The 22,169-nt window shown below is 36.6% G+C and overlaps 1 protein-coding gene across 1 annotated transcript; it reads right to left on the bottom strand.

Moving 5' to 3' along the window:
- Window positions 1-1,023: 1,023 nt before the first annotated feature.
- LOC139120464 (solute carrier family 49 member A3-like) lies at window positions 1,024-11,704 on the bottom strand. Its single transcript, XM_070684914.1, has 10 exons — window positions 11,584-11,704; window positions 9,111-9,379; window positions 7,790-7,948; window positions 7,090-7,374; window positions 6,283-6,417; window positions 5,438-5,554; window positions 4,489-4,641; window positions 3,860-4,017; window positions 2,655-2,833; window positions 1,024-2,134 (listed from the first exon to the last, which is right to left on the bottom strand). Exons 2-10 carry the CDS (start codon window positions 9,261-9,263, stop codon window positions 1,974-1,976), a joined length of 1,500 nt encoding a protein of 499 aa, XP_070541015.1. The 5' UTR covers window positions 9,264-9,379; window positions 11,584-11,704; the 3' UTR covers window positions 1,024-1,973.
- Between the last annotated feature and the right edge of the window lie 10,465 nt (window positions 11,705-22,169).

The following is a 22,169-nucleotide window of genomic DNA, read 5'->3' on the forward strand; positions in this document are numbered from 1 at the left end:
AACATTAATACATGCTGATACTGGCATTTAATAGAACAGGATCCAGAATAAATTTTATGTTTCATATGTTTCGAAAGAAATTTTGAACAAACAAAGAAGTTATGTACAAATAAATCATGCTTCCTCCGGCGGATGTAAAAAGTTACTAAGTGTGCCATTTAAATACTGTAGTGTCAATATCATAGAAAACAGAATATCATAGAAAGACACTGTTACATTTATGCTAAATATTGAATATCATTATGAATATTTTGTTAACATTTATAAAATAGACCTTGCCAATGGACTTTCAGTTTATTTTGGGTGATTGATATTTTTGTAATATCTAGTATTCAATTTGTTTATCTGTGGCTGACAGAGAAAGATATAATGTATCTACTTGTCCTTTTAATTATTTATCCTTACAACCTCAATATTATCTGCATTGTAAACTGATCAGCTTCAGTGTGTTTTTGGACAGGTTTTTTAAAATGCAAATTGGAAATTACTTTATAATGAGACTGTGGAATTACATCTTGTATTCTTAATATCAGAAGCATGGTTCTTCAATGTTTTCTGTTTATTAACCAAACTCAATGAACTATTGAATTCTAAGCAATATTAATTCATGTATGATACATTTGCAGTAAGATCCTCTACCACAGTAACAAAGTAATATCTGCTGTTTTATAAAAAATACACAGTAATTGTCCCCACAAAGAGTTCCATACCAAGCCAAGTAGGTTAACATTGCATAGGGTTTGGCCAAATCCACGCTACTCTGGAAAAATACTACGCATGTGTATGTGTGTGCGTGTAAGTATGTGAAGTATGTGTGTACGCAGTCTGGATTACTCCACGAAGTATGTTGAAAAAAACCATCATTCAGTTTTACAGCAAAGCAGGTAACACTAAATAGAATAGTGTAAAAATGGATATATATAAATAGTGAATGATCACAGAGTCTATCATGTACTGCATTCCGTTTTACAATGAATATTCAGTGCGACAGATAGTTGATACACAAAGAACAAAAAAAAAATATTGGTATTGGTCATTGGCTTTAATTCTAACTCCGTTTCAAGTGTGGTATGTGTAGTGCTCATTGAGCAAATATCATGTACTGAATATTGCAACTTGAATGAGGTGTTATCATCTGTTTCCACCGTTTTGAAGTAACTTTAGATTGTGGTACCATTGGACAAAATGCTGAAACTTACAAAAACACAGTGCCTGGAATAAACTTCATCAAGTTGCATCTCACAACTACTTGATATGACTTTCTCATCCATTTCCGACAATCTTTTCAATTCCAATAATTGTTTCAAAATCAACTTTTTTGATCTTATACTGCACTCAAATGCCTTAATGGCCTTCTGAAATTTCAAATGTTGCACTCGATTATGGAACATCCACACTTTCAGCAGAGCAAAGTGGGAATGGAAATGTATACCAGTAATCTTATTTGCTGTGTTTTAATGGTCTGAAATGGATCTGAATATACTTGAATTGAATGTGGATGTTATGAGGTTATTGCGAAAATACTGCAAAGGATGCACAAGGACATTGGCAGAGAGTATCGCTCGACGCGAATCGGAGGGCGATGTGCAAACATGGCATTTGACAACTCTAAATATTTGGAAAGTTTCAAATACCTGTCTTTGCGGCTTTCCAGATATACATTTTGTCTATTTTCTCGAACAGCTGCCATATCTGTCTCTCTCAGAGATTATACTGACATCTTGGCCGTGTGTCACGTTGATATTGCACTTCCTGCTTGAAAGGGGTGTATTCAAAGTGACACAGAAACTGTTCACAATTCATATAATGTTATTTTGTTAACCGGCTACCAGAATCGATCAAACCTGGCATTTCAGGAAGACAGTAAAATTGGAGTTACTGATACAATGTGTACAGTAGTATAAGACAACAATCAGAATTGACTTGATCCTTAGTTCATATTGAGTCTGTGCATGCAGTAAACCAGACTAATGTTAAGTTACTTCACTGTTCTGCAAGCCTTCTGCATTGACAGAAGGATCCTCCTCAGCATGGACTAATTTTTCAGCATTCAGTCGCTTGTAGTCTGTCTTGAAGCACAGTATCAATGCGATCGCCTGGAAACACAGCAGTCCAGCACACACCATCATGGCCACTAACAGTAACAAATGGAGAAAAGGATGATGAACATTTCAATTTTCATTCGCTACTGACATCATTTGGTAATATAATTTGATTAACATTGAGTAATTAAGCATTTGGTATAATTTCTCTTAATTGGCTGCTGTGAGAAGTTAACACTCTTCCAAATCGCATTGCCGCAACACTCTCTATGGATCCAGGACAATAGTAAGAGAAGACAGACGCAATAACTCGGCTGTTCCTCTTCAGTATAATTTATATAATTCATTCACTCACTACAGTTACTGAATATTCAAGTGAGCAATTTTCCGTAAGTAGGCAGCTAGAAAAGACCACTTTCCAACAGTGTTTGTGTTACATTATTTTCAACAGCGTTTGACAGATTGATTTTTTCCGGGACAGTCAAGCTTTCCTCATTTCTCCAGGATTCCCAAAGAATATGTAAAATTAACGTTTTGAATATCATGTACTTCAGGGTAGTATATTCTGAATGTTAGCACTGATTAACCAACTGAATGTTTTACATGATGTACCTGTCATATCCTGAGGTTCTGATACATTTTCGCCAACTTGGTATACGAGAGAGACCAATGGATAACTAGAGTTATTGCCGTTACTATGCGCAGTACACTTCTGATGAACCCTCTGATAGCTTGTCATCGGTCGACCCAATGACTCAAGAAGAAATGTAAATATGAGACCTTGCAAATTGCTGTTGTAAATATAAAGAAAAATGCAGTATTCGATATAAAAACTACACATTCAACGATTACTTGAACAAGTAAATGAACACTGAAATAGTTTCCGGATTCTACAGAAAAATCAAATCCTGAAAGAATCACTTTCCATAGTTAAGGTAGAACGCGCCTTGGGGACAGAAATTCGGGCTTTCAAATTTTATCAATTGTCTTCTGACCTACCACTTGTGGGGAATCATTTTAAAGCTCTTGTTGAAAGAAAAGTTTTCACCAATTACTTTATTGCCCACAAATACACGTAGAAATTTGCCTTAAGGCTTATCACATACAGATTAAAACAGTACAAATGGCAAGAGCATTCTGTAAATGGGACGCTATAGTACAGTGACACAAAATAGCAACATAGATACAAAAATTGAAACACAAACGGAAACAACTAAGGCGGCCATTTTGAATTTCAAATATCGGGAAATCTGGTTGATTTGTCTCTCTAGTACCAAAGTTTGCAAGGTGACCTCTGATTTTTATTTTTGCTTTGGTACGAGAACAGTCGAAAGTTTCATCGAGGAAAAGTTTGAGTAAAATTTTAAGTCTTTCACTTTCGAGGCGCATATTACCTTAAGCAGCACTATTGTAGCAATGTTTTCGAAGTGGCAATTTGTTAGATTGAGAAAAGGCAGAATAGAAAAGGACAGCAGGGAAGCAGCCCTACTGACCCTTGGAAACAAAGACTTTGTTGAAAATGAAGCTCTGGGCGCTACTATCATAATCCTCAGATGATTGCACTCTCTGAAATTTTCCTGTGTACGAAAACCCATCAGATTAAAACTCCGCATTAGCATACTCAATACGTACCACAAAACACTAGAATGTCAGGTCATGTTATAGTCAATAAAATGACAAATTGAACATTAACATTAATTGAACATACAGACTACGTTGTTTCAAAGACTGAAAAGTATGGTTATTCTACAATACACGTGACCAGGTGCCGTACATTGTGAGTTGGAATCGGATCGAGTAATAACTGAATAACCTACTTGCTGATCAAGAGAAGACCAAGAGACGTGCCCTCTGCAACTGGATACGTGGTTTCAACTGCAAGCTCTATGCTTATTGGAACAATGGCAGAGGAGAAGAGACCAGTTAAAATACTGGTGACGAGGATCACTGTTTCCATATTTGGTAAGAATGAAGCCTGCATAGAGAATAAAAAGAACAAGTGAAAGTTTTTTTATATGCTTTGCTTCTTGTTTGGACTCATTTCAACCATGTGGAGCAAATGAAATTTTACCGTCTTATTTTTGAATTATTCAAAATTTATTTCCCCCTAGGGTTGGTAGCCATTTTGAATTTCAGACGACAATATATTTATGTAAGTAATTTGTTTCTCTTGTGCGCAGTATTCCCAGGGTTTCTTTTCTGAATATGAAAGACATAGCTTGAAAATTTCGGTGAGAAACGTTTAACAAAGTTGGTATCTATCAGTTATATTAATTTGAATTAAATGTCACTAATTGACGCCCATGCAAAGACAAACAGATAACCACCACAACAAAACCAACCAATTAGAGTGCTTGATAAACCACCAAGGTGTACATGGGAGAACGACAAGGTGAGTCCTGACTTTTTCAAAGTTAGAAATCGGTTAATGATACAATGTACTCACCACCAACATTAAAATGTTTATTACAGAAGCCACTGCTTGTGTAAATTTCAGACTTTCTTCAAATAACTTTGTTTTGTCGACGAAAAGTGATCCTATGATTGCACCAATCAAACCAATGCCTGACTGTAGCCCGACAGCCAATCCAACAAATGTCTAAAGCCGAAAGAAAGATTCACCAAGAAAAAAAAAGAGAAAAAAGAAAAAAAGGAGCTTTGTCAATTGTAGGTACGAGCTAGATCATCAAACCATCTTCCAACACATGGTAGCTTCTTCGTGTTTCCCAAAAATGTTTGGTTTCTCATTTTGGTAGTACCTTAAACTTTTTGTATAATGTACAAAAATAGTACTGGTAAGGCTAAGAAAAATAAACAGTTTGTTTCTCATCCTAGACATATTGCAAAAATGATGCGGTGACGCGATTTTTTTTCTTCTCAATTTTTTTTTATTCTTCAACCAACAAGAACACGCATAAAAACATGAAAACAACATAGGAATACACGCAGAGATAAATACACAGCAGTGTTGCTTTAGTGTTTTTGTGTAGTTTGACTTTTAGTGCTTCAATGCACAGTTTAGACAGCTTACATATGTGTACAGTTCTGAATGGAATGTTAATGTCAGTTATTTTGTTTACATTTCTGTTTTATACAGCATTGTGTTATGCACTATCGTCGCGTATTTTGTGCGTTTTTTTTAATTTTATTTCCTCATGAGCAGAAAAAAAGTTGGCGGGTCTGTATTGACACGCGAGGATGAGAAACAAACTTTTTCTTTTTCTTGGCCTAATATTCTGAGTATTTAAAAGATAGAAATAATTGCTAATGATCCATGAACTGTTCAATAGGCTTCTATGATTTACTTGTACCATCATTACAGGGGCTGTTATGGTTTCAGTATGAGCATTCAAAGGTTGACACAGTTTTTTATCTACAGAATTGACAAAACTAACCGGTGTATATCCTTGTGCACACAACATTTCTTCTGCAACTACATTGAAACTGTTGACCAGTCCACCAGTGATACCCATGACAACGGTCAATATCAAAAATGGCCTGTTTTTCACCACCTAAATATAAACAGAGATGTCATGTCTGTTGCATGTGATCAATTCATCAAGTGTTTGTATGTAAATTGTTTGCAAACTTTATTATTCCTCGTGCAAGTTTTATTAAATTCCCTTCGAAGCTTTCTATCCATCTTCCCCTTTTCTTGCCTTCATTTTCCATTTCATATTTATATCTTTACTTTATATCAATTATAGTTTTACAAATTAGAGAGACAGTGATTGTCTAATAACACGCAGCTTGACAGTTTAGTTATCGCATCCTCTACTAAGCTATTTGTTCAAGTAGGGTGAGCCCCTGACAATTTTTTTTCTTGTTTTTTTCTGAATACGCACTTCTACGATTATCTGTCCGTTTTGTTACAGCAATCTCCAAGGTTTTGCAGCTATGGTAATTGTGGACCTTTTTATCTAGATATACAATATAAAAAATTAATTATAGGGTCAAATAAAAGGTTTAATTATGGATCCACCATTCATGCCATTGCCACCTTTCTGTAGCACACAGATGCAGTATCTTCTTCCCATGGACTATGTTCTTTTCACCCATTGCTTCCCGACACATTATTGACACACATAAACACGCATGCACACATGTATATGTTTCTTTTCGTCTTTATGATTTTTAAAACTTAGAAAAAGCGATATAAATAAAAATCATTGACGAACAAAAGTGAGCCATTTTCTTCTATTGATTTAACAGATCTATTGGACCGTTTGTAGATCAATACCTGTTTTAGTCCAATCCAATATGGCTGCATCTGTTCACCAGCACTCGGTGATGGTGGCGTTGGTGGCGCACTACTACACATGCAAAAGGTTGCCATCAGTGCTCCAAGAACGGGAGGAATTGAATACACAATTAGCTGTGGAGATTGCAAAACATCAAATTGTTGCACATTACATATGTAAAGTTTTTTACGATAGTACATATATGTCATATGATTGTTTAACAGTCAATATATAGCTATTAAGGCACTACCAGACACCATAGTTATTTTTCAGTTTTTTTTTCCATCTCGAACATGTCTCGACAGCTGGCTTAGTTAACACTGATATTTGGTGGATCGAAGAACACAAACCTTAGAATCAATTACAACATGGATTGAATTAATTAATAAGTTAGCACATGGCTTACTTTACGCTGATATATGATGCATGATGCATCAAAGGACACAGATGTCGTTACCAATTAGGACACGGGGTATTACCACTCGATAAACCATGTAACACATGGTAATTTCTAATTAACTTCTTACGGGTCTTGTACTGTACAAATATGTAGCTTCTCGTTTACTTTCCAAACTCCTGTCGAAGTGCTTAGTTCCCATGTTGTCAACCCAGCCTGAATGTGGCTTGTGTCAAACGCTTTTGAAGACATCTGACCAGTCCTGACCTTGAAATCATTTGTCAACAATTACATACAAGGTGTACTGTCTCGGCAAAGTTGATACTTTGTAGTTCAATATTTTAAAAGTATAATAGCAACTAAATATCAAAAATTATTGCTTTTCGACCTTTGAATGACTCTCACTTACCAAGAACGGCACACCTCTATTCTGAATGATGATTGGAGGTATTATGTTACCGATGAAATACCCAAACCCAGACGTTGTTACCATGGTTGCAAAAGCTCGCTGATTGCTACTGAACCATTTCTCTGATACTTTTGCCGGGCAGCTGTTGAATATTGGATAGGCAATGGCACAGAGGACCTGGCCCGAGCACACCATGGGAAATGACCATGCTTGTGGTATGAACGGTAATACGCTGATAGTACGGATAATGCTACCTATGGCTGTCAGCCAAGCACCGATCAGTATCTATAAAATGAAGTATTTAACACGAATTTTACTCACAGTTGAACGTTCCTTTGTGTCACCTATTATCTACAGTCATAATCAACGCTGGCTTTGACCGTTGACCATTTTTACATAATTTTACATAATTCATAAAAATTGAATTTCACAAACCAACGATACAAATTTACCGGTATCTCCAGTATTGACACTTACCAGTTTCAAACAAGCTTAATATTTCACTGAAGTCTATCTATTAAAGTGCAGCTTGTAGAGTACCGTATATTGTCCCTTCAAAGTTTTTTTAAATTCCTGGGCGGCTCGATTGAAGAATTCGATTATTTGTCTAGCCACATGGCCGCAGTTTTTTTAACGTTCTGAACCATACTTTATTAGGGAAGTTTCATGCAGTTTTGTGGAGACAATACAAAATACTTACAGAAGGCCTTAGACCATATGTATCCAACAGCCACATAGCAACGAAACCCATGGGTATCGCAGAAATCAGGTACATCATGGAAAATAAATTGATGCTTTTGTTTGACACATTGTAATATTGAGCTACTAAACTGGCTGCCGGGCTGAAGGATAACCAGAGCTGCAAAGGTAAACAATCACACAACATCTGATTAATGTCTTGCTTACAGCATAAAACAAGGATACGGACGGCTTCCCAAAGAACAGCCACTTCATTCTGACCATTGTCTGCCAAAATTGGTTCGAATGATTGTTGTACAGTATTAAGCTTGTCTATTTCTTCATTATTGACACGAATTACCAGTTTAACCCACAATACAAATATTGCTAGAACTATTGCTCCCGATCCAAGGAAACTCATAGGAATGATTCAGTCGGGCATAGTTTAAATTTCGTAGTATTATGCCATGTGGCCCAAGTAGATCACCTGTAACTTAATTTAAGTCTAAGCATTACTGGCCATTACAAAATAAATTTCCAGGCCATACTCTGCCGATAAACATTTTTGCAGGCCGGGTGTGAACTTTGAACTATTGCTGATTTGTTAAGAATAGTGCTTTATTATTCTGAAAACAAATGCTGTTGTTTGGTGCTAGATAAAATTCATAGTAATTTTTGTTGACCCCAGTTTTCTCATAGAGTAAAATCCTACCAATAAATCATCATGGATAAGAGTGGTAAAGGCCAACATTGTTCACCAATATTTTTATGTTTGGGTTCGAGCTGAAAAACGCTTGGTATTTAGACTGCAAAAGTATGTCAATTTTAATAATATAATCTAAAATCGTATTTTACTTGTTTATAATTACTGACGAATGATCAAAATGCGATAATGAACCCTGGAGGTGGGAAAGGGGAAGGCATGTAGGCAAGGAACTGATTTTTGAACTTCTATAATCTTCCAAGAATTCGTTAGCTTTGAGTTTGTGTAGACTCATTTGAAACTAATGGAAAAAATTAAGTTGAAGATATCTTATTTCGTGAAAATTGTTACATTATCTTTTTCCCATTGAGCTAACACGGACGATATCGATTGATTTGACGTAATCTTTTTTCCATTCAAAAGTTTCCATGACGATTTATCTTTTGATTATAACTTCAATGATTTCAAGTTCCCTATGGTAAGGCAAAGGTGATAATTTAAAATTCCATTTTCAAGGTGAATATAATCTTAATAACTTTACAACATCTTCTATTTGGGGTCACTTCTTTTCTGTTAGGAAATAATGTAGTTTAGTTTACACCTGTGAATAAGAATGATACTATGAAATAGTAAGACGTACCAACTGACTTGAATACATCAAGAGTGAGACTAGGAAAAGTATAAACCATCTTCTTTTGTAAACCCTGTAGGTCGGTATGGTCTCAGGCTCTTCATCAGATTTCAAAGATTGCTCTTCTTGATTGGTAGTGTACACGTTGTCTTTATCCTCCATATTGTAAATTAGATCAACTTATATGACAAGAAATAGTTCACTGAAAGGTCATTGCACTTTTAATGAAACGATGTGTCATTCTTCTTAGACGTTGATCCCGCTTTGACGTTAAATGTCTGTAAATGAGAAAGAGAAAGACCATGAAATTCTCGGTGACCCAAAGAAAATTCGAGGTCACAATGGACAGAGTGGTGCACCCAGACTTTGCTTTGTATCATTTGTCATAAATTGAGTAGTACCCTATTTTTGAAGGTCATGGGTCACTGATAACTCGCATTCTTAGCAGGTTTACATAATATTTCGACATCTTATCTTTCATGGGATTGAAGTGCTAACAAACACTTCCAAAGAACGCATATTCATCAAAATGAATAGCAAGGTTAGTTGGGCAAACGTCAATGTTGTTGAAACTGCAGACACGTGTACTTTGGAGCTTCCTCTTGGTGATGGCGATACATTTTCAAATTTTGAAAAGTATCTTTTAATGAACTCTTTGCAATTTTAAAAAATGCTGATAAAACATTTGAAGAAGAGATCAAAACCTTGCCTTCCCATTTTTAACAACTCTTTTGTAAATATCTGTGTGTTAAATGAGGGAAATAGTTGATCACGTCTTCAGCAAAACATAGCTGACTGAAAATTGCCTGCAATTTTATGTATCTGTGAATGAAACAGTATCGGCTTATACGTGGGTTGTTGTATGTAATTATTTTCCCGTTATGTGATTGAAAAAGCCCAAGGAAATAAACTCCCAGCCTAATCGTCTGATCGGTGTAGCCATAATCAGTCAGTCGTTAGGGGCATTTCATCGCTTCACTGATGAATGCTCACTCATTCTTGTTAAGGTGGTGGTGAAAACCAATAAACACAAACTTTTTACAACTTGACCTTGGATTAATAACATGTGCTGTAAACGATTACTTAAATGTACTGGTGGGACTTGTATATTATCAAGTATATATTTGCAAGTATATTTTGTTTTACACAGGCAACTCCCATGAATGCATATTGAAGCAAAATTCAGAGGTAACCTCAGGATGGTAAAAGTCTCATTGTTTTATTACAAAACGAACTGTTTGGTTTCTTAGTGGTGTGCTTCAAGAATATCGTAGAATCAGATGTCCCATATTTTTTCTGATTTCAGGCTGATCACGTAATTATTTATTAATTCTCTGTGTGATGGTACACTTATTTTCTGAAGCCCTTATATAAATCTTATTTTATTTCTCCTTCAACCGCCGACGTTTTTTTCCAGACAGCCTCCTGAAATCAAATGGTTCTCCCCTTTTTTATGAAACACCGTACTTTGACATAAAACAATCGTTTTACAACTGACTGTCGAAAAGTAAACGAGCCATAAATGATTTTATGCTGTAATTTTTCTACATAAAATGTATATTTAGTGAGATAGTTTGACAAACAGAAAAAGTATGTATACAAAGTCAAAATCTAAATTAAATTCTCGTGTACTTGTCCATGCGTACATCAGTACACAAAGCGACGTAAATGAATATTGCAGATATGGGTAACAAGTGGCTAGGAACCTGAGTTCACTATGCTTTTGACCTTTGCGTGTACCTTTATCTACGATTGTTAGGATCGCCCCTATTCTCTGTATGTGACCTACTGACCGTATGCATATCTCTACACAAGCTCGACCTTGCTATGGACCCATTGCTTCACTTGATCGGGAACACAGCTGGCATTGAACAGGGTAGCCAAGACCATATTCGTCGCTTTCGGCCTTCGTCCACACTCCTTGATTCCACGACTATTCGTCGAAAGCGAAGAATAGGGTCTAGGTAGCTGCAATAGTTGTAGCCTTGGTTGGCCGTTGGGCTTGGGCTTCTGTCGTGCGGCTCGTGCCTTGCCCCATCCAAGGCCAAGGCAAGGTGCGATCCGCAGACAGAAGCCCAAGCCCCATGGTCAACCAAGGCTATAATTATTGCAGCTAGGGTCCAGGCTATGAACAAGGCCGTATATGGTAGAACGAGGGAGGGGACGCGTACGCGTATGACTGCCAGCGCCCGACTGGTTAACATATTCCAACTACTGGGGCGATAGCGCAGCCAACAGCCTGACACTCCCAACAAATCCCATACACCAAGGTTACTCTTGGGGTAGAGTAACCGTGCATACATACACATAGGGCTATATAACTAGCCCTACCACTGTCTTAAAATTGGCATCCATACAACAAACTTCAAGGTAGTGCCTACGGATCTGCGGCAATGCCCGCTAATAACTTTTCGCTAACTACTGTAGAGGCACAATCAATGAAATCCTAAACTCGTAATAAAGAGACAAAGTTACCCAATACCTGACCCTACTTCGTGTGAGACATTGGCCAAATCCTTCGAGCCAGCATCGCTCCATTTCGATGAACACAACTACTTACCACGATAAGCTTACAGGTCAAATGATTGTGAAACGGTGACCTCAATTGTTGTTGCTGTATATCACCGAGCACACAGGCTTGTAAATCAAAGATACATCGCAACCTGTTGCGGTTCTGTAGCCTACACCTTTCCCAAGCGATTTTGTACGATAGGAACACGACATCGCCGGAGAAACTTGTTTACTACGGAACTGCAGCAGAGCAACACATTACACCATAATGAGGCTTTCTATTCCAGTAAGAAGCACGAAAAAAACAACTGCGTGAGCAGATCGATAAAGATGTGGTGATAACTCTTGCCTGTAACGGTCAGTGCTGTTAGGTTCTTTATCTTGCTGCTATAGGCGAGCGGCAGACTCACCTGTTTTTCACACTTGATGTACCCACCTTACATACAGCAGCACCATACATCATTTGAAAGCTTATTATCTCTACTTTACGAAAAGAGACGGTGTGGAGCTCCCAAATAGGGTCGTAAACCCCCAATTTGCATAATTTACACAGATACCCAATTTGCATAAAGGCGAAATGAAATTAGAAAATTCAATGATAACTACTCTAAAAATAATATTAAGATATCAAATGAAAGGTATTGGCATGTAAAATACAAAATTGATATCAAGGAGAGATATTAAAAAAGACTTTACTGAAATGTTTTCATATTTATATTGAAAAAAAATCCCTTTTGAATAAAGATATTTTCAAAATTTTGACACATACAGTCACATCTTACAGCCACATTATACGTCATTTGAAAGCTTGTCATCTCTACTTTAAGAATATTGACAATATGGAGCTGTTAAGTAAGGACGTTGCCCCAAATTTGCAGATTTCACAGGGGTCCCCGATTTGCGTGAACGCCAGATAATTTAGAAAATTCATTGTAAACTCTTCTCAGCATACTTTTAGACAATCGAGGATACATCAAATGAAAGACATTTGCATGTCAAACACAAAATTGATATTCAAAGAGATATTAAAAGTGGTTTTACTGAAACATTTTCATATTTGTATTTGAATAACTGTATTTAAAACTTGTAACATATACAGCCACATCATACAGCCACATCATACGTCTGTTGAAAGCCTATTACCTCTGCTTCACGAAAATTGACGATATGCAGCTGCCAAATAGGGGCGTAAATCTCTAATGTGCATAATGCACATGGGTACCTAATTTGCTGAAAATCCTATATAAAATTACAAAAACCCATTTTAGTACTCTAAAGATACTTTTAAACTATCGAGAGATATACCAAATGAAATGCATTTGCATGTAGAATAGAGCTATGAACTTCAAAATGTTCTTACTGAACATTTTCATTTAAATCATGAATATCTTGGAACTTATTTTTAATAATCAAATAATTGTGTAGTAAATACGAATACTGCCCAAATTATGGAGAATAAATATCTGAACTATATTTTGCAATTGATTTTTGTTTGTTTGTTGAGGATACGCACACTGGGACCTTTCCTCGTCTTATTCCCATATAGCGGAACAACAAGAACATAGAAATAGTTGTGTGTTGGATAGCCCTTAGCATTATTGATGTCATTTTAGTTTGAATTTCTCTAGAAATCTTATTTTGATGGATAATCACTTGTTACCACTTGTCAGTGTATATTATGTTTGGCTGTTTTATGTAAAGTGTTGATTAGCCACATGTGGCAAATGTAATAAAAGGAAAGCGACTCCACACATCGTTCATATCTTCGTTGCTTTTCGTTGTTTGTATGATATTGTGTATATGATAAGGGTATATTATGTTTGGCCTTTTTTATTTAAACTGTTGATTTGTCATGGCGAATAATCCGGGTAAGAGCAAAAACTAACACCAAATGACGTATGATGTGACTGTATGTAAGTTGGGTACATTAAACTCCTAAAATAAGGTCCTTTTTGTGGATCTGCCGCTCACCTATATACGCTGCTTCTCTCTACCGACGTAATGGTGCAACTTTACTGTGATTAGTTTCTGGTTCAAGAAGTTTCTTATGGTATCACACTCACCAGGATCATGATTTCTCATGGGTAAAAGCTTGTCTGTGGCCAAGCTGCTCACAATACACATTCTATTTGATGCATCGTGTCTGCATTTTCTTAGGATATGTTCATATATTGTATCTCTTGATGGATGGATGGGTTAGGTGAACAGAAGATTGTTTTAGTTTTGGTGACCCCTTAAAAGTCTTGGAGTAAATTTTATAATCTGCATTATGATATAAAATGTAATAATGTCCATACAATAATGTGATACCAAACATGTAATAAACAGTCAACCATGTAATAAAACAATCAACTATAAATGTAACAGCATTTAACTAGAAATGTAGTACACAAAATTAATTCACCACAAATTTGATAAAGGTCAAGAATAAATGTAACAAACTTATATTCGGATTTTATCATTTGCTTGCCGAGTAAATGATACAATACGACTACAATTCTGATTTCATCAATTGTTTGCCGAGTAAATGATACAATACGACTACCGTAGCATTATTGACATGTATACTTACTGCACTGGGCTCCGTTTTTACCACACTCCGTATAAGCTTATCCATAATTCAGTCTATATCAATATAAGCATCAATCGGAGATATACAAACAGACCAGTGTGATTGCAATCGAAATCCTGAATTAATAGGCAAAAACATCACAACATTTATGGAGCCGCCAAAGATCCAGGCACAATCGGTTCTTTTCACATCTCTTTCAACCATCCGTAACGTTTTCTTTAAGGCTATAACAAACAACAAAGAGTGTATTCTATCACATCAAAGGCAAATAGAAAGACAGACTAGCAACGGGTATTGTTCAAGGTGTGAAGCGGTTACGTAGCCCCTCCATGTACGTACAAAGAAACAGAAACTACCCATATAATTGTACCTTAATTAAATGGACTAAAGGTCAAATTCTTCTAAGGTGATAACGTTACAGATTTATTACAATCATGGTTGATCAATATTATATTTACAGTATTTTGTCATTACATTTATTGTTACCATGTTTTGACGATTATGATTGGTGTTCTTGATACATTTCTTATTGATTTAGATTACGTTTATGAAAATATTACATTTACATAAATACCAAAATGTACTGATATCCTAAATGAGGATCATAATCTAACTGAAAAATCTTTGCCGATGTAAACACTTAATCATATACGGCGAAGGCAATACTATATGGAACTATGTGCCCAACGATAGAAGGGCAAATAGTCTTCTGCCTCGAGGGTACATAGTCACTTGTTTGGGCTAAAATGTTTTTATTACATGCCTCTCTCATACAGTTTTAACTCCATATTGTAGAGTTTGTTTGCAAATGACCATCATACGCTTCCTTGCCATGAAAGTTGAAGATCCTTTGAAAAAACAGAACGGCGCATTGATATCATTTAATCACTGTTATGTAAGTTGGGTACATTAAACTCTTAAAATACGTCATCAACAAGTAATCATTGAATTCTATGGGGCGTGCGACGTTCCAAACACATGAGACTTGTAATAATATATGAGAACACATTAAACTGGCAACTTAACTGCAACGTTCTACGACCTTGATTTGGAGTGAATGGTTTCTTTAACTTTTGTTGGTCATTCCAAGCATAGACCCTCGAGAGGGTCTATGTTCCAAGTTATTATTTAGAATCACCAAAATGCCTATCAGGTTTCGATGGAATCTGTAAAAATAGTGATGTTTGATGATCCTTAAATGATCCTTAAAGCCCTTGCTCACCATTCAACTCAAGAAAGGGAAATTTACTTACATCATCATGTCTAGGGAATTTCTCAAAGTAACTGGTAACACCCATCCTAATGTGGCACCATGCAAGCATGAGGGTACAAATTTAATGTCTCTGACCCTCGACCCTCGTTCAAATGAAATTTGGTACCGGGCCCTGCTCTTACATTTCGTAAAAGCAGTGTAATATCCAACACCCGAATTTTAATAAACTGAAGAAATCATTGCGAACTGAACATTACAGAGTTTGTATCGAATATAAAAGGGACAAATCTAGAAAACGTACGACCACTTCAAGACAGAGTCCTATTTTTCCTGATATGTGGGTGGACCTTCATAGACAACCAGGTCAAGATGCAGGTGCAAATAGGTTATTGGCACCCTGGCAAAGGGTGTGCTGCACCTGTGTTGTGATACGTATGTATTTTCAATGATTTGTGACCACTTCACATACAATTCTTTGTTTGTGTGACGGTACGTAGTTGTTTTTATTGATGACTTGCAGTTAAAGTGAACTTTTACAAACAATCGGGGATACAAGAAGTGCCAGCTTGTCTGTTTTGGTAGTGAACATTATACGTTTGACCAGGTGCCTCATCATCTAAAAACAGAAATGGTGACGTATGTTTATATTTTAGTCTCTGATTCTTGTACAGGCAGAAAATAGCTTGCAGTAATTGAAATGTATCTGTTATGTGGAAATTTTCGAATAAGCGTTTTAAGGCTTTAATTTCGAAGACGGACGCTTTTATTAGGAAGACTTTTTCTTTCAAGAAACATTTTCAGAATCAACATACGGATTGGATATTTAAGCAATAACCCCCGCCGCAGGAGGGTATACACGAGATTTTGGTACAATGCGCGACATATAGCACGAGCCGATAGGCGAGTGCTATATGGAGCGAATTGTACCAAAATCGAGTGTATACCCGACTGCGAAGGGGGTTATTGCTATTATATTATATCAACTTGTGTGTCTTGTCGTCTTGGTGCGGCATTTTCGTCAGTTTCAGCCCAAAATGCAGAAAACTGACGTCTGAGAGACCGAACGTCAGAAAATCATCGCCCGAGACCGAGCATTTTTATAAGTTTGGATTACGTTGACAACACACGAACACAATATCCTACGATAACATACGCATTACGTTCATCAAAATTTCATTAATATTTACATGCAACACGAACTGCTTCAGACACAGAAATGGGTCAAGAGTTCAAAGCAAAAGAAAAAGTAACAATTTTTTCGTAAATTTACATAAAAACAATAGCGCTGGCTTTTTTTTTTGCGTAGTACACTAAAAATAGATTTGTCTCATTCACTGTCAGTCCGGTGTGCGCCAACCGTCGTAACATTCAGACAGAGGAGGTGGTGCAGTGGGGTTACAGGTTCTATTTTTGATGGATATTTTGGATGGATAATTTGTGCCAGAAAACGTGCAGTTTTGAAATAATCCAGACATGGATTACGGCGACTGTATGAACAGTTGTAATATGCGAGCAGAGTGTGTTGCCCGATTCAGCGAGAGCTGGACGATGACACAGCGATTTTCGTCGCAGTCGCCAGGAATGATCGCATCGTTATTTTGAACTTCTTCAAGTTCTTGGGCTACATCGTGACACCCTGGTCTGTTACAGCCAAAACTCTAGGAAGAAATATCTGACGTACCGTTACAGTGAGGAAGTTTCAATTTATTTGTGTATGAACGAATACTAGTACCGGTAGTAGCTTCGTTTTAAAGAGCGTATGTCGCGTCTCGACTCCTGCTGAATCGATCAAGCAAACTACACAGTGCGCGCTGTTACCCTATAGGCTATACAATTTTGTACATCATCATACCAAAATAAATGTGTTGCTTCGGAGATTTCTTTCATCATAGACCGCTTATTTTCACCAAGAGGTGAGTTACAGAACCATACTTTATCTCTGTATCGAAATTCGAACTCGGTCTTTGAAACAAAGCGGACTGTTTCGGATTAAGTTCAGAGCCACATCGTTCTAAGGACTGGTCAGTTTCTTCGGCCTGGGGGGGGGCCGGTGGATTATTTTTTGCCGACGTCAAAAAGTGGCTGACCCCCCCTATTCCAAATTTTGAAAACAGGGTGACCCCCCTATTCCAAATTTCTAAAACAGGGTGACCCCCCCCCCCGGGCGCGACAAAGGTAAAACAAAAGATGGACATATATATATATATATATATATATATATATAATATATATATATATATATACTGGTATATACCGGTATATATATATATATATATATATATATATATATATATATATATTATATTTTACATTTTACATATATTTATATTTTAAATAGTCATTCTATGTTTTAGTGAAATTGTTGACATGTCAGTTGTAAGATAGGAATTTCAAAGTGTCAATCTTCAAGTTTAAATACAGTACATTTTGAATGAGCTGTATTTTGAATGAGCTGTGAATGTATTTCACACTTTCTCTGCTTAACCAGATGTCCTGAACTGTTGTACAGAAATGGATGTCAATCATTAATATCAAAGAGGAAAAAGCAGTGAATCAAAACTTTGATGGGTGTTAAGACTTGCCAACCATCCAATTAAATCTACTGAGGAGCCATAGAGAGCTTTTTTAGCCAAATCTGATGTGTACAGTGTCTGAGAGGACCTTTTCTTGTGTAACATTGAAACCATAAAAGCACAGCTAATAATGACAAAAACTGCCTTTTTAACTGTTATTTTGTTCATAAAAAAGCATCTTTCTACAGAAAACCTATGAAACAAAGGAAAATAATTGCATCAATGAGAAGGAAAGATATCTTGTCATTTTTCTATCTCTAAAATAAGTCACTGTATCAAATATATATTGTGAAATATTTGTGCATGCTGCTTTCTCATACTGAATTCTCACAGAGAGAACAGAAAAGTATCAGGAATTTGTCATCCTTTTCATATGAAATGCAGATTTCATAATGGTACACTTTCACTTAGCAAACATCAAGATATCTCTGAAAGTATGGCGCCCGAAGGGCGCGCCAAAAAATATGAAACATCCTGATATCTCTGATATATATGCCTTGTATATTAAAGTCATGCACCTGAAGGGCATGCTGAAAGATGTATGATATATTAAAGTAATGAGCTTGAAGAGCACGCTGAAAAATATTGAACATACAGATATGATGTATGTATGCTTGATATGTTAAAGTGGGCGTGCTGAAAAATATGACTGATTATTAAAGTTACGCGCCTGAAGGGCGCGCCGAAAAATACAACTGAATGATGAATTTTGTGGCTGACACTAGCATTTTAGGCAATGATGAGCCTGTGTGTCAAATTCAAAAACACACTGACCCCCCCTATTGGGCATTTCAAAAACATGGTGACCCCCCCCCCCCCTATCACCAAAGTCAAAAACAGGGTGAACCCCCCCCCCATGAATCCACCGGCCCCCCCAGGCTGAAGAAACTGACCAGTCCCTAATGCACCGACCGGGCAATTTTCAAAAATGCTGGTTTAGGGGCCCGTTTTACCACCGCTATCAGTGCTAAAACAATATTTTAGCATCGCTCTCGTCCAAACAGAATGGCGCATGGTAGCATGATATAATATAATTTAAATTAATCACCGAACATTTGAAATATTTCTCGAACTCTCATAAAATTCATGGAATATTTGTTCCGATGACCTCAAAGCGCTGAAAGAACTGACCATATTTGGTCAACTTTCTACTAACTGTAATTCCCCCTTTTAACAATTGACAATAGGGGAATTTTTATCGTGCTCATTCTAAAAAGTGTACGACAGACCAGGAAGTAAAATTGCATCCAATCGGAAATGTTGTTTTGCCAATTCACCCAATCATAGAACAGTCATCTTATCTTGGTAGGTAAAAATTATACTTTTACAATTGCTGAAGACAATACATGCGTATTTGCATGTCAATAACACAGTTGTGCTGCTTGTAGTGTTGCCCATTATTGTATATTTCACCATTTATAAACCAGTCCTTGAATCTTTTTTTACACTGATATGTAAGCACTAAAGCTGGGCCTACGGTATTGCATCTCCTGCCAAGCTGCAAGACTGTACAGACTCGACAAAACAAAGCACAGCTCTACGGCATTTGATGAAGCAATCTCTTCTTGCAAAATCATCAAAAGTTTACACATTTCCTGACAACACAGAAATTGACTTGGTTGTTTTGCAAGCTGTCAGATGGGCGTTGCATGAAGACAAAATTCCAAAGGTTCGGTAGGTAGAACTTTTACTTAATTTACTTTTATATTTAGTTGTGTAGCTGCAAGTTCCCGTTGGGAAGATAGTGGAAAAAGCAACATCATTCTTTTCTAATATCTATGACAATAAGAGATGTATCTTGCTGTTCCGTGTATGGGTACACAGAGTTTATTAAATTGTTTAGACTTCATACACTCAAAGGTACTTGCCAGTTTTTCGTTTTTTAATTTTTGAAAAGATGGCGGAAAATTTGCAATTGTGCTAAAGTTTGCAGAATCATATCACCAAAGAGACATTGCAGGCATTTCATACATAGCAATGTAAGCAATCACTAGTAGAATAGCTATAAAGGGTAGCTAAACACAACACGTAACTACTAAGGACATTAATAAAAGAGTTAAGACACACAGGTTCCTTTATGTGTAGTAAACGTACGGTAATGCATGCACGCACTGGTTACCAATCTAGTCACGAAACAATTTACACCTGTCAGAGGTTTTCATATGTCCAAAGGTTCTTTCAAGTTGCAGACAATGCAAAAATCAAAACATTTTTGAAAATGTTCACTCCCCATGTATTAGAGATATAAGTCAAAGCATGTCATTCCCGTGTACTGAAGCAAGTCTGTGTCCAATAAAAGTAACTCCACATTCACTTGACTTGATGACAATGTTTGCATCAGGACTGTGCATTGGTGCTACACGAAGGAATAAAAGCTGATGACTCGCACAGAAAACTTGCCATGTTTGCTGATTTTATGTTTTGTTTGCTGGTTACAGGGGGTCAGTGAGTTCTTTCTGTTGTCCAGTACAACCACAGCAACTTGTGATTTTAAGAGCGCTGACCGGTCATGCAAATAACATTAAACTGCTTTGCGCTATATTAGTAGAGGCACTTTATATAGGCTGCAAATAAAAATCCATTGATGATAAAGATCCCTAAAATGTGAGAATTTTCATACCCACCGTTCAAAAACTAAACAAAATAACAGATTAGATACAAAAACGAAAGTTCTCACAGTAAGCAAAAGCCCCATACGTACCATATATTACATTTGCCATGAAATTACATGAATAATCCATGAGTAACTTACTATGTTTCATTTTTTCAGAACTTTTCATTTGTGACACATCACTCCAAAATGGAGATGCAGAAAGTCAGACAAATCGACCTAGCTTGCCCATTGCTAATTGCAGTGAGTATCATCATGGTAACGGCCTGTCCAAGTAAGTGTACTTGCAGTGATGGTTCTGTAAATTGTTTAAATAAGGGTCTGACATCAGTACCAGCTGGTGATATCACAACCCTGGATATGTCCTTTAACGACAGAAAGGTACTGAAAAATGAAAGTTTTCCACGTTTGACAAATCTGACACACCTATTCAACATGCAGTTCACTAAAACAACCTCCAAAGACTACATGAACAACACTCTACCACAAGGTCGGACTGCAACCAGAAAGATAAATTGGATGCTAGCTGTCTCCGTTATTCTTGCAATTGTTGCAGTCCTGTTTGCTATTTACTTCTTCCACTACATGATGACCAGGAGACGAAGTGCTCAATATCGTGTTCCTTTTGGGGAAAGATCAACAAATAATACAATATACAACATGGATGCTCATCATCAGAGCCAGCAACATGAACAAAATATCTACATTGCAAATGCACACATGAAGGTGGTAGCACAATCATCAGCAGTGAATGGAAGGTCAATCATAGAACCGGGCCTCAACACGGCATTCTCAACATCCTCGGAAAGCATTCATGGAGAACCTACAAAAGATTTCACGCACACGACGATGGTGGACTGCAATGCATCAACAGACATCACACAAGAAGCACCTTTGACAGAGTCTATGGACACAACTGATATTGATGCTGCATCAGCAGAGAATTTGTACACCAGAGGCATCTCAAATAGCAATAGTGATGTAGATAGTAAGAATGATCCCATTAAGGAATGTCTGAAACCAATGAGCGATATCATTAAAGAAGCAAGATTAATTAAAGAAGGGGAGGGCCAGTGTACTTCAAAAGCGACATGTAAATCATTGAATGAAAAAGTTCCCATTCAATAATATCTTAATTGACATATAAATAATAATGTAATTTCTGATTTGGCCTTTGACCTTTCAAAAGAATATTTCTAACCTATAAAATAATTACTTTTATGCAAGAGATCATTCCACAATAATAATTCTATTAACTACTTGAAGTACAATTAGCTATTCAAAATTACAAGTATCAATAGCTGTAATGTTTACCTTCGTTTATAGTTTAGCTTGTAATTGTACAGAGCGCATTATTATTGTTTGTCGGGAACTTATTACAGCTAAAAGTCAATGTTTCAACAACATATGCATATAAATGCTCAGATGTCGCACGTTTTGCAGGGGAATAATTGTTAGTAGTTTACCAAAAGGCTACCATGATGAAATGCATTGATATATTTTGGTGAAATTCAAATAACATGTATGTTTTCACATCAGCATATGCAAACACCCTATTCTACTCAATGCAAAGATATAGCTAGTTTGG

The sequence above is a fragment of the Ptychodera flava genome, chromosome 20 (assembly GCF_041260155.1).
Source record: "Ptychodera flava strain L36383 chromosome 20, AS_Pfla_20210202, whole genome shotgun sequence".
NCBI classification, from domain to species: Eukaryota; Metazoa; Hemichordata; class Enteropneusta; family Ptychoderidae; genus Ptychodera; species Ptychodera flava.